This window comes from Crassostrea angulata, chromosome 2, assembly GCF_025612915.1.
Source record: "Crassostrea angulata isolate pt1a10 chromosome 2, ASM2561291v2, whole genome shotgun sequence".
NCBI classification, from domain to species: domain Eukaryota; kingdom Metazoa; phylum Mollusca; class Bivalvia; order Ostreida; family Ostreidae; genus Magallana; species Magallana angulata.
The window spans coordinates 10,106,509-10,122,350 of NC_069112.1; the positions used below are offsets into that span (position 1 = coordinate 10,106,509).

The following is a 15,842-nucleotide window of genomic DNA, read 5'->3' on the forward strand; positions in this document are numbered from 1 at the left end:
AAGTTTGTTCAAATTATGATCCCCGGGGGTAGGGTGGGGCCACAATTGGGTGATCAAGTTTTACATAGGAATATATTGAGAAAATCTTTTAAAAATCTTCTTCTCAAAAATATTTGGCCAAGAAATCTCAAATTGGCATGTAACCATCCTTAGGAAGTGTAGATTCAAGTTTGTTCAAATCATGGTCCCTGGGGGTAGGGCGGGGTCACAATGGGGGATGAATTTTTATAGATAGAGAAAATCTTTAAAAGTCTTCTTCTCAAAATTATTAGGCCAGGAAAGCCCAAATTTGAGTGGAAGCATCCCCAGATCATATAGATTCAAGTTTGTTTAAATAATAGTCCAGGGGTAGGGTGAGGCCACAATGGGGGATGAATTTTTACTTAGGAATATATAGAGAAAATCATTAAAAATTTTCTTTTTAAAGAATTTTTGGCCAGAAAGAGTTTAAACTTGTGTAGAGGCATCCTCGGGTAGTGTAAATTCAAGTTTGCAAAATCACAGTCCCTAGTGGTAGGGCGGGACCGTGATGGCGGTTTGAATTTTTACATAGGAATATAAAGAGAAAATATTTAAAACTATTCTGGGAAAGTATTCGGTTCAAAACTCAGTACTTAGTGTGAAAGCAAAGGTTATGCAGATTTAAGTCTGATGAAACCATGATTCCCTAGAGAAAAATGGGGCCATGAAATGGGGGGGGGGTATAAAGGAATAGAGACAAATCTTCTTACAGGTACAACAACAAAAGGGGCTTGGTATTTACCAAAAAATAAGAGGTTGATAAAAATTGGCAGATTTTCAATTTTTTTTTAGCAAGATCTACTGTACTCAGTTGTCAAGATATTTTGATACTGTAATGCTAATTTGATCAGAATTAAGGCAATTGTTGTTCAGGTGAGCGATGTGGCCCCTGGGCCTCTTGTTTGTTTTGATTAGTAATTAAATGATTGATTATTTATTAAAATTATATATATAGATATTAACCACATCTGTAAAAAGATTATATACATGTATAGTGTATAAATTTTTGTCCTCTATGCTGACTTTATTTCAAAAATCATGATTAAAAATAATTACTGAATTATAAATCTATTTGTTTATTCATTTGTTGCATTTGAAATAATACAATCATCCCAGGTGATAAATACAGGTAATAAGTCTAAAACATATGATATATACACTGGTTATCACTCAGGTGTAAAATCATAATTTCAGGTAGGTGAGAATAGATAGGGTACATTGTAGGTACTCCTATACCAGTATATAATACAACATTCAGATTTTGACTTATTATATATTTACATTTGATGTAATTCAGTAATGCAGAAACATTTTTTTCTTGCAAAATATTCGGAACATATTCTGTAAATATATGAAAATCGATTATACAGGTATATACAAAAAAGCGTTTTTGTTTTAATTTAAACTGCTACGATTAAAAACAAAAAGCATCGCACCGAAATGTTTCCGATAGTCGATTTCAGTCGTACATGTATGAATGTATTTGGGAAAATACCTATATAAATGCTCAAAATTACGATAAAATTATAACTATTGTTTTTGTTTTGAGAATATACTCTTCATTATCCGGCCTGTTTACTTCTGTCATGTACATTTTGCAGACTGCTATGTGCACACGCAGTCTAATATAAGATTATGATGGTCTTTCTTTTTTTGTTTTCTGGGGTTTGTTTTTTGGGGGTTTTTTATTTTTACATATGTTTGTTCATTTTACTTATGTATTTATGTTATACCTATGAATCGTATGGTGCTTGGTAATAAACAATATCAAATACCCTAAAATGACATCATTTTCTTAATTACTTACTACACTGGAGGTAAGGATTCTCATTTTACTTTTTTATACATCTACACCTCTCAATTTACGCTGTATGCAAAAGATAATTATAAAATCTCACGATTACTGAAGTAATAAAAAAATTGCACTAATTTTTTCATTATTAAAGTCATCAAAATTGCCTTTTAACTATAATATCACAGTATCTAAACGTGCTTATCGTCTGGTAAAATATACTTCTAACGACATATTTTCATGCTTAAAGTACCATTTGACTTTTTAAAGTTTTTCATACTTATCGAAACATTAAAGAGCTATAAAATGAGCTTTTTCTCAGATAAAAACATAACTATAATCGATAATTAAACAAAAATCATAGTATTGTATTGTGTAATTAGGTGATGAAATGTAGTAAATCACATACACTGTGCAGGATAATTTTGCAAGTGCCAAAGGTGGCATATCTGCACCCGCAGTTTCGGAAAAATCCATATATACCAAAATTAATGATAAGATGTATAACCCCTTTTGTTTTTAATGTGTTTCACCTGACAGGTGAGATATTTACCTTTAAAAATTAATATTCCATAGTAAAATGATAATTCCCATAGGATAAACGATTCTCCTACAGAAAATATTGACAATCTTTTTTTTCCAATAAATCCTATAGGAATTTTATTTCCTATACATAGGAGAAAGTTTTCTTTCTGTAGAAATTTGATTCAGACAAGTACATATAAATTTCCTATCGGATTTCATCAAATCCTATTGGAATTGAAATTCCCATAGGAATTTCTTTTATTCCGATAGGAAATTTCAAATTCCCCATTGGAATATCGTTTTTCCCATGGGAAAATATTATTCTCTTGTGGGAATTTATTTTTTGAATGGTAAATACCTCACCTCAAGTGAGATACAATAAAACAAAGGTGGTTGAAAACTCTTTACGCAATACTGTGGAATCATTCAATTTCGTGGTGGCTAAATTTTCGTGGAATTCGTGGGTATCTCTCATCCACGAATTAACATCCTCCACGAATTAGTGAATTAGGGTCTTAAAGTCATATTTCCGTTCGTATGTATAAGAAAATACACGAATTTACGTCCCCACAAACCTGTAAATTTTAAGCAATCCACGAAAATTGACCCCACGAATTTCACTGATTTCACAGAAGTCTATCATATAGCATATTTGAATATTTTGATACATGCAGCTAATTAGACTGGTGCGAAAATGCCACCTTGGCACTGGCATATATAAAATTACTGTTTGAGTATCCCGCACAGTGTTTTATGTTAATTCAGTGAAGAAATGTGTTAATGAATCATACTATCGGAAACATTTGATTTGGATTGTTGATGCTACGTTTGAGGTTTTACAATTTGATTATATAGAGACAATAATTGAGGCAACGTTTAGTGCTGATCATTGTGGATACTTTGAAACACTATTGATGTAATTACATGTACTGTGGTTTCATTAATATTCAAGGGTATCAATTTTGGTGGATAAAGTGAAAATCACAGTTTCAAGGAAACGTAAATTCGTGACCAATGATCCTTTCAATACAAATAAATAGTAGAAATTGCACTTCGATGAACATTTAATTTCATGGATAAATTTAACAACGAAATCCATGAAAATTGGTATTCAACGAATATTGATGAAACCACAGTATATCAAGTGTGTTTCAATTTGTGAGATATAATTGGGCAAATTTGAATGTTAAGCGCAAAAAGGTCAAAACTCTGAACCCCCCCCCCCTCCCATCCCCCCCCCCCCCCCACACACACACACTGTTTTCCTTAATATCGTTTAAAACTGTCTAAATATTTGCAAGGTTTTTTCACTAGATAGATTTTTAAATAAATAAAATGGCTAACGATAGAACCAATGATCGAAAAATGATATAATCGTTGCTTTAAAGATCCGCGCCTGGAATGCACCTGGATGTCCTATAAATAGCCCGAGTTTTTAAGTGTGTTTCTTTCCGGGCTAACGTACTACATGCATGTATGTATCATCTTTCACATGATAAGGAATTCACACGCACGCATACACTGCACGTGACGAAGGGATAACAGCACACTCACTACACACAGGAAAAGTCTCGTGATTTTATACAGCGGGAGCATCCATCACCTAATATCGCCAAACTTCAGGTAATTATCTTATCTATGTGTATATATATCTATCCTTTTTCTGTAACAGAATAAGGAAGCTTTATTCAAGTTACCGTCTGTTGATTCAACGATAAATTGCAGCATATATCAGGGATACTACATGTGTTTTTGCATTAAAGTTATGGTGCGTATATTTATAAACTTTTCCTGTTTTTTAACGTAAGTTTAATATGTATACATCATGTGCGGCCTTTAATTTGCGATCGCAGTTGAATGACCAGTGTGTATAGCCATACATTGATTGAATTGGGGGGTTAACATTGCAAACGATATACATCGCAGTTACCGTTTGCGTCGACCTCATTTCGTTCCTGATAATGTAAACAAACAGCGGTAGCCTTTCGAAGTCCATTCACTCGGCGCTAAATATTGTGTTACAATTAGTCGGTAAACTGAAATACCAACGTGTTTGCGCTGTGGAGTGGGTTTTAATTCAATCAATTAGCTTGTGGCGCGGACATGAAAATTAAAGCCGCGGGCGTAGAAGAATTGGTGAGTGTTTGTGTGTGTGTGTGTGTGTGTGGGGGGGGGGGGGGTGTCCACGTATAGTATAATGAATACTACGAGCATTCATACTTTGGAAAATGAATCTCTCAGAGAGAGAGAGAGATGAAAATTTTATATAATATATACCCATGTGCATATAAAGAAAAACAAATAATTACGTAACAATTTCATTTCGGAGGTCCTGTAAATGTCAATCTATTTTTTTCCCTAATCACCGCCGTGTAATGGGCCCGTAAAGTACGTAATTCATTTTTTTCTCTTACCGGGTCTCGATCACAGAACGAGCGGGGGTGGAAGGGTGGGTGTTGTATAATATCGTCCCTAGAGGAGTCCGCTACCAGTACTAAACCCCCTACGTACGCATGTCGTATATAAACTGACGTAACTTAGAATGCAGTGAATTAAGTACCGGGCGGTAACTTGGGGTAATTATACAGAGCGCAGAAACAATTACTACAGTAGTGTATTAGATAGTAGAGTTATGTTCTGATGCATTTCCGTTTTATTTTATACTGTGTCTATACTATGTCTACAAATATTTCATTGTTTTGTATCATAACTATTACTGGTATTATTTACGTTATGTTCTGATCTGATTTGATGTGTCAGTTAGCTTAGCGATTACACAAAACATGGTGACTAAGAATGTTGCCTACTGTTTTCCTAAGTAAATGTATTACACTGTCGACATATACTTATATAAACCAAGCAGGGGCATGTACATGTAAAGTCATTATTGTCTGAATATACCGACATGTGAAACTGTTATTGCTCTCCGAACTAGATCAGGCCTGTTGATAGCCATCGTCGGAAACCCACGGTCGGTCTAGCTTCTCTTACCTCAGAGAAGCGAGACCGACCGTGGGTTTCCGACGATGGTTGATAGCAAGCAATAAGCATCAGAATTACATGTATAATATTTTTACTTGCATCCGTACAAGGTGAGATATTTTATTTCACTAAATAAGTATTTTTGAAAGCGCTTAAACTTGTATGTACAAAATAGCAGTAAATGTATTTCGTGTTTTTGAGTTTTTCAACATTATTCTTCTTATTCCAGATAAATCAAGATGGGCAAGGGTGAAGGAGGTGCCGGAATTCTGTGGGCGTTCCTGTGGTTCCTGATTTTAATATTCCTTGGCTGGCCAATCGGATTCTTCATCGCCTGGCTTTACGTCCTCTTACTGCCGTTTGGGGCGTGTATCGCTCCGATCAAAGACGTCAATCAACACATACTGGGCGTGGTCCAACTACCTCTGACATGCGCAGAAAACATGATTGCTATGAAACCACTCTGCTAAAATATTTTAAAATTTGTACGCACGCGTACTGTTGAGGCAGCATCAGATATGTGTTTCATATAGCATTTTTGTATATAATCTATGTATACATTTGTATTTGATGTGAAAAATTTTAAATTGTATTTTGTTTTGTAGAGTGATTTTTGTATTCTTATACTAATCGATTAAACATTAAACAAAAATCGATCTTGATTATCATTTACAAATGGCGGAACAGAACAGAAATAATTATAATTTTGTCATAGAACTTCATCATATCGGTATGAATAAATGCATGTATATAAATGTGGTAAATGTAGTTAAGTAACTACATTTACAACATTTATATGCAAGTTGTATGGACAAAAAAAAATCTTAATTTTCAAATTATGAAGCAATTCTTGACGTAAAAAGATCACCCATTCATATAGAATTCCACCGGAAAATACATGTTGTGAAACCCATACTATGTAAACATTACACAGTACATATACATAAGGCAATAAGCCTTACCTTATGATGAACAAATATGGATCATGGTACATCACACAATACAAGGACAAAACAAATAGGTACATACTGGTATGCGGACGGGACTGGACTGACTACTCTGGAGCTCCAGGTACTGGGGTGGGCAGTGACAAGGGTCAGAGGTCATTTGCATATACATTGTATTAAATAGGTACATAACAATGTACATTTCACTACTGTAACATACACTATCCAGGCATTGTTTTGGAAGTTTCCTTTAAAATGAAGAGAAGACTTACTGCCTTCTTGCTTGTGGTATGGATTATCTCTCTTGACATAGGTTTTGGGGGGTTGGAGGGGGGGGGGGTTAAAGTGTAAATCATTTATAATCAAGAACAACAAATCATACATAATTATCTTGTTTTAATTACCAGAGTTTTATATATTGCTGTCACAGCTGGTGTACCCATTACAATGACAAGAAGAATTTGTCACAGATTAATGTCAAAAATGCAAAATTCACATCAATACCTCTTGTACATATCACAATTATAATACATGAAACTGTGTATGTACCAAATCAAATTGGCAAAATGATATCTTCACAATTCTTGCTTTAATCATGTAAATACATATACATGTACATGTGTAGTTATGTCATAATTGTTTGTATTCATATCTTAAAATAACACACTATTTGCCATCCATTTTAAAATCTAATATTTCAACTCATTAAAAGATTATATATAAGAAAACTTAAAAATTAACCAATAATATAATGCAAAGAATTGGCCTGTTTTCATTGAAAAAAAAAGTAATGCAAAAAGTAGTCAATTTTTTATCAAAATGCATATTTTAAATGCGTATATTGGCAGAAACTTTCTTAATATAGAATAGAATATATGTAATATGCTGGCAAAGAATACAGAATAATTCAAGTTATTTGACCCTTTAAAAACATCAGAAGCATTACCATAGTATTTCAAGGAAAAAAATCTTAATCACTACCAATGAAAGACATCTTTTAGAATTGAGCCTGTGAAACATGTGCTGTCGACTTCTGCCCCTGTCCTTAGTTCCACATAATTATACTCACTCTTCAACTGTTCCCTTTCAAAATACATCACAGAAAATGAAATCAGTCCTAAATCACCACTAACACAAATCAAACTCGCTAATTTTCCATTCACGAATCACTTTTATAACACCTTAATTAAGACACCATTACAAAGGTATAGTCCGGACGTATTGCGGATTTGTTGGATTTGTCGCGGATTGACTTGATCATAACATCCGTCGGATCATGTAGTTGAGGATTCCGCCGTGTCGGAAGTAGGTCAGCTCTACCTCCGTGTCAAAGCGGGTCTTCACTTGGAATGTTCTCCCGTCACTCAGCTACAATGGAGACAGAAACCGGCATGTTTAATATCTCTCTCAGTTAACTGACCCTAATTTAATTTCTGCCATAAAACATTGGGCTAAAATAATTGGTTTATATTGCTTATCGAATGTTCAAAATGTAACAGTAACTCGACGAACATTAAAAACAAATGACAAATCAATCAGCCTGATGGGAAATTTAATTTTGTACAATTTATTGTCATTTGAAAAGTCAAATGCCTCAATTTCACTTAAAATCATTAAATGAATGAATCAAATAAGTATCCAAGAAGAAATCATTGGTAGAAATTTCCAGCTATTTGTAATTTTCAGAGTTACCTCCCATTGTTAATTTATTCAAACTTCATTCTTTGTAACAAGTTTGTGTTACAGTTGTGTCCAAACTTTCATTGAAAGAAATTATTAGAAATATTTCACAGATATTACACTTCATTTTTTTCCTACACCTTCAGGTCTCATACTTGATGTTACATTTCTGTAAATTACATGTATTTCATTGGCAGAAATAATTTGGTAAAATGTTCCAGTTATCTGTACACTCATTATGACATTCAAAATGACCTTGCTCACTGACCTTGACTTGCAGCTCCTGGCCAGCCTTGAGGTCGTCGGGGACGTCGATGGAGAAGGTCTCTGTCCCGGTCAGTCCCAGGGAGTCGGCGGTCTGTCCCCCCACGTACTGGAACGGAATAATGCCCATCCCCACCAGGTTACTACGGTGGATTCGCTCGTAGCTCTCCGCGATCACTGCCTTGATGCCCTGTCAGTTGTATAGATATATATTACATGAACATTTATATAGTCAATGTAAAATAGTCGATATACAATAGTCACTGTACTCAATAGTCAATGTACAGTAGTCAACATACAAAATGTACATTAATCTATGCATAACAAGTCAATGTACAATAGTATATGTAAAATAGTCAACATAAATATGTTCATGTACAATAGTGAATGTACAATAGTCAACATACAATAATATATGTACAATAATATATGTACAATAATCTATGTACAATAGTCAACATTCAATAGTCCCTGTACTTTAGTGTCAATGTTCAATAGTCAATGTTCAATAGTCAATGAACAAATAGTCAATATACAATAGTCACTGTACCTCATAGTCAATGTAAAATAGACGACATACACTATACCATGTACAATAATCTATGTAAAATAGTCAATGTACAATAGTCAATATACACAAGCCACCTGATAATCAGTTCGTACTAACTATGATTAACTGATTAACAATTCTGCAATTCATTAATTCATTGCCATCCCTAATAATATACATCACATGACTCACCAGTATCCACGGCCCCTTGGCGGCCCAATCTCGGGACGACCCCGACCCGTACTCCTTACCGGCCAGGATGATGACCTGACGACCCTCCTTCTGGTAACGCTCCGCCGCATCAAATATGTCCATCTATAATATTAATGTGAGTGAAGTCTCTACGTATATATATAAATATATATAAAACACTGGCTCCAAAGCTTTCTTCAGTAATTGCTTTACATGGGGGTTTACATTTATTCTACATTCCATATTATTCTATAGCTTTAATATCTATCTAACTAAACAATTTGTAAGGAGAAGAGAGTCATTCTCATAAATAACTATTGAGAAAAGTTTGTGAAATGTATGATTTGATATTGCATCATCTAACACTTACAAAAAAAAACCAATTGAAATTGAAGAGAAACTTTTATGTGAAATTCATGTAAATATTAACATCTTTGCTAGCAGAGGGTTTTCGGTACATTCTGGTCCTGAGGAGCAAAGTGGGCTCTAAACCCTTGACCATTGAAGATGACAGTTAAAGTAGATCCAGTGTTCTGTGACGTCACACTTTTTTGTAAAACTTTGAATTCTTTAAAAACTGTGCAAGATAGTTTTATTTGTTTTATGTGAATATAATCACATGGATGTAATTAGAATTATTGGTCGGTTAAAGATATTTTCGCACTTAATTTTATACTAAATTTCCAAATTTTTATATATTTTATCTATGCAAAGGGGAAATAACTCTTTTTCTGACTTTTCTCTCAGTTGTATGTCTAAATGCTATAGTTTTTCTTATTCCAACGATTAATTTTAAAATATTTTTGTAATTTTAGTTTTCTGATAAAGTTAACATTAAAGACATTAAAATTAAACAAGAAAAACAAATTTCTGCCTACAAGATTTTACTTCTAACAGAAAAAAAATACATTTTTCTAATGCTAAAATATGCTTTAGTTTATGTTTATCTGGCATCTCGAAAAGTGTGATGACATGTATATTTTTTCTAACAATTGATGACATTTAAGTCTAGTAAGTCGAAATCAGTTCGGTTTTTCAACTTTCCTCAGAGAATTTTACGAGTATGGAGCTTAAACAGATTATTGATATTCCACTTATCCACAAACCTCGTCTCCGGACAGAATGTGTCTGGTCCGTGGACCAGCTTTACTCAGGAATTTGTTGACTAGTCGAATGTTGGCGAATGTTCCTCGCGCCATCACAGCATCGTTACCTCGACGAGAACCGTACGAGTTAAACTCACGAGGGGTCAGCCTGGAAAATCATTAAACATTATTTATACTGAGAGTACAATAACAGGAATCAATTTTAGCTGTTAAGCCAGATTATTCAAGTCAGGTTCAATACTGTATGCGCACTGTAACATTCAATTGTGAAGGGTCCCTTTTCTCATTTGTTTCTGATCTAATAGGTTTTTAAAAAAAATTTGAATCTCAAAATGTTGATGATCAGTCATATATCTAACATTTTTATCTATCTGTACAGAGAAATAATCCATCCCCACAATTTTTAATCAGCATATATATATATATATATTATCAGACTGGGACTTACCCTCTGTTGCCTAGGTAACGAGCTGCGGGGCTATTCCTAGCGATACTCCCCGCGGGGGATATGTGGTCTGTGGTCACAGAGTCCCCCAGGTTCAACAGGACGTGGGCATCCTTGATGCTCTCTGGTTTGGACACATCTTTACCCTGAAAAAGCAAGAGCAGTTCCAATTTATTCAACATTTACATGGTAAAGCCAGAGAGGTTTCACATTATTCAACAGTTAAATGATAAAGCCAGAGGGGTTCAACATCATAAAACAGTTAAATGATAAAGCTGGAGGAATGCCACATCAATCCATTCAAACTCAGGAATTCTTTTGAGAAATATTTACAGTAAGCAGTATATTTATCTATAATCTCATGCATAAGTACACAGTTTAGCTGGTCCAAATAAGGTACCGGTAAAAAAAAAATACGCTTTATCATCTGGAGTATTCCAGAGCATGAATGAAATTACACAACTTAATACACAGTAAATTTTAATAAATTCATTTTAAAACTGTAAATCAATAAAAAGAAAATAATACAGTAACTGCAATTCATGAAATATGCTTGTGTAAAAAGTAATTTTTCAAAAGGTGATATTTTTATTTGTTATACTTTCATGTTAAATACTGAAATCTGATTGGTTAAGACGCAGTTAATAATATTTACTATTACCCTCAGCGTTAGCAACGCACTTGGCAACAGGTAACATTATATAAATAGTGCCTGTTTGGGAGGGTAACAGTTGAAATTGACATCCCGAGAAAACCAATGTCAACCGACGCGAAGCGGAGGTTGACAATGGTTTTCGAGGGGTGTCAATTTCAACTGTTATCCTCCCAAACAGGCACTATTTATTTTGTTATACTGAATGTCTTAATTTTTAAGAAAATTTTACTGCTTTTATATAGGAATAACGTGAATTCTACAGCGAACCGTAAGCGCATAATTTTCGCGCATGTAACATTTTTTAATGTTACCCGTTGCTAAGTGCGTTGCTAACGCTGAGGGTAATAGAAAGGATTATGAACTGCGTCTTAACCAATCAGATATCAGTATTTAACATGAAAGTATAACAATAAAAAATGTTACATGCGCGAAAATTATGCGCGTACGGTTCGCTGTAGAATTCACGTTATTCCTATTTAAAAGCAGTAAAATTTTCTTAAAAATTTTAAAAAAGACATTCAGTATAACAAAATAAATAGTGCCTGTTTGGGAGGATAACAGTTGAAATTGACACCCCTCGAAAACCATTGTCAACCTCCGCTTCGCGTCGGTTGACAATGGTTTTCTCGGGGTGTCAATTTCAACTGTTACCCTCCCAAACAGGCACTATTTATATAGTGTTGAACTTCATTCAGCATTGGAAATCAAGAATCATACACATCAGATTTTTGACTTTGGTACCCAATAACTTTTTACACATGTCGGTCCTCACCATTTTCTCAAAGAAGGGGGGAGACTTGATGTAGGTTGACTTGTCGTCCCAGGGGTACAGCTGTCCCTCCGGCGCCACCAGCGAGTTCCAGCGCTTGTTGCCTTGCTGTGAAAAGAAAAACATAAATAAATATGAAATAAGTACATTTTCATTATGAAAACACAAAATATTACTTTTCTCACATACAAGCACTTTCTAGCACTCATTGACTTGCTGTTAACATAGATAAAAACCAAGGCTTATAAAACCAAGATCAGAAATAAAATTTTCAATTTTTACACTTTACAGAATACTTTTTTCTGTCACATGCAAGTTTTAACACTTTTTGTGAGTCTGTCCCTACCCCCCCCCCCCCCATTTATATCTGCGGTTTTAATATATTTTCTTTGATATTTCCCTAATTTACCCTAATTTACACTGTACAATTCATCTTCCTCTCACCCACCCCTGTTGTGTGAAGCAAAAGTAAGCCTGTTTCCTTTGCAGTATCAATGTGGAAATAATTATCATTTTTTATTTCACGTAAATTTGCTTTTACCGATTTGTTGCTACAATGATATAATGGCTGACCTGGATCCTGGAGTAGACGTCTGTAAACATGGCGGGGACCACAATCTCCTTCTCTACAGCCTGCACAACGATAAAAACCAGGGCTGTGTTTTACAAAAGAACTTACAACCAAATTAATGAACGACAAAAATAATGAATGTTAATTTATCACATGCTTATCAATGTATTACCAGCTCATTAAGGGTCCTGACACACTACATGACTTTTACAACCTATGACAGTATGTTAACTGCCTCGACAATTTGTTTATATCAACATTGTTTTTCAAGCTTTTTCAAGCTTAGTAGCACAGTGCATATTGAGCAACATTTTAAAATGGTTTTTTTTTCCAATAATTGTAAATTTTTTATCACATTACAATAATTAGAGTTCAATTTTTATCCCATTACAATAATATTAAAATGAACACTAATTATTTTAATGTGTTAAAAAATTTACAATCAATTAACAATTTGAGTCAGAAGTATTAAAATGAAATATCAACTCATTTTAATCAGCGAGCTTCGTCTCATGCACCAGCACATGTATTCGTGCATATATGAACTAGCTGAGAAATATCTCTTACAGGATGTTGGTGGTAAACAAATTACCCATTACATCTACCTTAAAGGTATGATATTATTAATCATAAACCATCTTTTAGTGAAGAAATATTCCAAACTTTTAAATTTGAATCTGTTCCTACAGCATACATATACATTTAGAGCTCTTCTTTTCAAGGTCATCAATAAAAATGACCATCTTAAAGTAAAGACTACAATGTATTTGCGGCATCATCTATTTTCTGAAAGTTGATAAGAAGAGGAGGCTGTACCTGAATCTCCTCCCGTGTCGGCCAGATGTCCCTCAGGTAAACTGGCTTACCCTCGGGGTTCGTACCTGGAAGACAATGTAATACTTATACATAGATTGTCATGTTCATTAACCTTTTATCTGTAATTTCATTTATAGAACGGGTAGGAAATTTCAGAAATTAAACTTGCTTTACAAACATAAATGTTAAAGAAAATCTAGCTATCCCCACTTACCCAGTGGGTCTTTCTCAAAGTCGATCAGGACGGTTCCAGCGAGGGCATACGCGATGACGAGGGGGGGAGAGGCCAGGTAGTTGGCCCGTGTCAGGGGGTGGATACGACCCTCAAAGTTACGGTTACCAGACAAGACCCCACAAGCAACAAGGTCACCCTGAAAATGAAAGTGAAAGTAGTATGTTACTGTGCATGTCCTTAATAGTTTAACTGCATTTCTCAGGTCCAAAAAAAATAAAACTAATGTACTATCTAAATTGTACAAAGTCACAATACAAATTCAACTTAGTCACCTCTTAAAAGTGAAATTACACAAGTCCTCACTTGTATTACAGTATTTCTTGAGAAAATTTGAAAATGACGCAGAGAAAAACAGAAGTATTCAACGTTACTATTACAAGTAAGGGGAAACATATTCCTGAGGTTCTGATTATACATGTAATGTTATAAAATGACTGTTACACTGCACTGAATAACCTCAAAAATTACACAAGAAGTGAACATGAATCTGCTGTAGTGCTTGTAGTGTTTACCTTCTCTATGGCTTCTGAGACAGGTTCTGGTAAAGGTCCACTGTTTCCAATGCAGGTCATACAGCCGTAACCCACAATGTCAAATCTATCAAAGAAAATAGCATTAATTAGTCATAAATACAAAATACAGGCTATAGATAAAGGGCCAGTGTATGATATGTAGTTCATACAGACTAACACATGATGCAAAACCTGTCATAGAAACCAACACCAATTAGTTATTTCAAATATACACAGCCTATAGATAGCATCACATTATGATACAGCCTAAACCCACATTCAAATTTATCACAGAAATTTACAGCAAGTATTAATACAAAGCAAGCTATAGATATAGGGGACCACTGAATGATATGTAATTCATATAGCCATGAACACAATGATCAAACCACAAGTATACCATCAAAGTCAGCTACACATAAATCGCTATCAGTATCTCATTCTGGTTTTAATGATTAAATCTAGAGTTTTTTTCATAACTGTGACTACCTACCCTAGTTTCTCTAGGTAAGGGGTGACCCCGCTGTCTCTGAGGTAGTAAGTGACCACTCCACTCCCCGGGGAGAGGCTGGTCTTGATGTAAGGTTTGACACTTAGCCCCGCCTCCACTGCCTTCTTAGCCAATACACCTGCAGAGTCACAAAATATGCAAATTACAACTATAAAACAAATCCATAATGCAAACTACATCTTGCAACTTTTTTGGACATATTTTCTAAATATCAAATAAGCAACATAAATATTTTTTTTATTTTTACACCATATTTCTGGTAAAATCTGCACAAACAACCCATGCCTATGGAATTTTATATCATTGCTAATCAAAGCTGAAACAGACTGTATCATTCTGACTTTAACGAGGCCAGGTCTAATTTGTTCTGCCCAGGCTAGATTTTTGGATGAAACTCTTTACATGAATTTCTACTGATATAATTATTATTTTACGATTAAAAAATAAGACATTTACCACACTGTTTGTTTAGGGGGTCATCTCAAAGTTTGTTAATCATTAACATAGGACCCTATGGGATTTTGCTTGAAATGTATCAATTTTGCCTATTTTTTTTTTTACATTTTTTCAAAACTTCTGCCCTAGGGATTTCTTTTTCTGTTCTACATATTAAAGTTATTGCTAAAAGGCATCAAATGGTCAAATAAAAAAAACCTTTTACCTCCTGGTTTGTTCCAGGGGTCTTATCAAAGTTGATTTTTGTATGCCCAATTTCCCAGATTAGTCAGATAATGGCTATTTTTTATTTGACAAAGGCGGAAAAGATGATCTCTATAGTATTATTAAAACATTCAGACATATTTAAGTAATAAAAAAATATAATAACATCACATATTAAGGGTCATTAATATAAAATACATGGTTATTTTCTTGAAATATATGAATTAAGCTATATTTAGGCGGGTTAAGAAAACGGGACAGAGGGCTAGGCTTGCTGAACCCTCTTCACGTTTTCGACCCGAGCCCAAATATAGCTTATACTTCGAGACATTTATGTTTATTTCACAATATAACATTATTTTTACGCATCAAACGAGATATTTTCAACAATTTTCGCTGAATATCTGCAGTAGAAACTATCACGCCATGGCGTCAACCAAGCAACAAGATGATGTCACAATACAAATGAAACGCTGCGCGAAAGCGTGCGTACTCATTCTGTACTCGGCCTCGTTAATTAGATTCACCATGCTCTCATAGCATAAGCAAAACATGACCATGCTTTCATATTGTGTTACATCAAAGTAAAATATGGTAGCATTATGCTTC

At 34.4% G+C, this 15,842-nt stretch overlaps 1 protein-coding gene and 1 long non-coding RNA gene across 4 annotated transcripts in view; one reads left to right on the forward strand and one right to left on the reverse strand.

Annotated features, from left to right (window-relative positions):
- The first annotated feature begins 3,707 nt into the window (after positions 1-3,707).
- LOC128173040 (uncharacterized) lies at positions 3,708-5,972 on the forward strand. The gene is made up of 2 exons (XR_008242397.1): positions 3,708-3,961; positions 5,550-5,972. It is a non-coding gene; the product is annotated as an uncharacterized LOC128173040 (long non-coding RNA).
- A 676-nt stretch (positions 5,973-6,648) lies between these two features.
- The window catches only part of LOC128172970 (cytoplasmic aconitate hydratase-like), a 30,033-nt gene continuing 20,839 nt past the window's right edge, over positions 6,649-15,842 (reverse strand). For all 3 annotated transcript variants that reach the window (XM_052838710.1, XM_052838709.1, XM_052838711.1), the window contains 11 exons: positions 14,556-14,691; positions 14,063-14,147; positions 13,530-13,686; positions 13,316-13,380; positions 12,502-12,561; positions 11,932-12,036; positions 10,508-10,650; positions 10,060-10,207; positions 8,954-9,076; positions 8,216-8,401; positions 6,649-7,635 (listed from right to left, as the gene is read on the reverse strand). In XM_052838710.1, the coding sequence (XP_052694670.1) occupies positions 7,525-7,635; positions 8,216-8,401; positions 8,954-9,076; positions 10,060-10,207; positions 10,508-10,650; positions 11,932-12,036; positions 12,502-12,561; positions 13,316-13,380; positions 13,530-13,686; positions 14,063-14,147; positions 14,556-14,691 (1,319 nt within the window). In that variant the 3' untranslated portion in view covers positions 6,649-7,524. The remainder of the gene's footprint in view (positions 7,636-8,215; positions 8,402-8,953; positions 9,077-10,059; positions 10,208-10,507; positions 10,651-11,931; positions 12,037-12,501; positions 12,562-13,315; positions 13,381-13,529; positions 13,687-14,062; positions 14,148-14,555; positions 14,692-15,842) is intronic.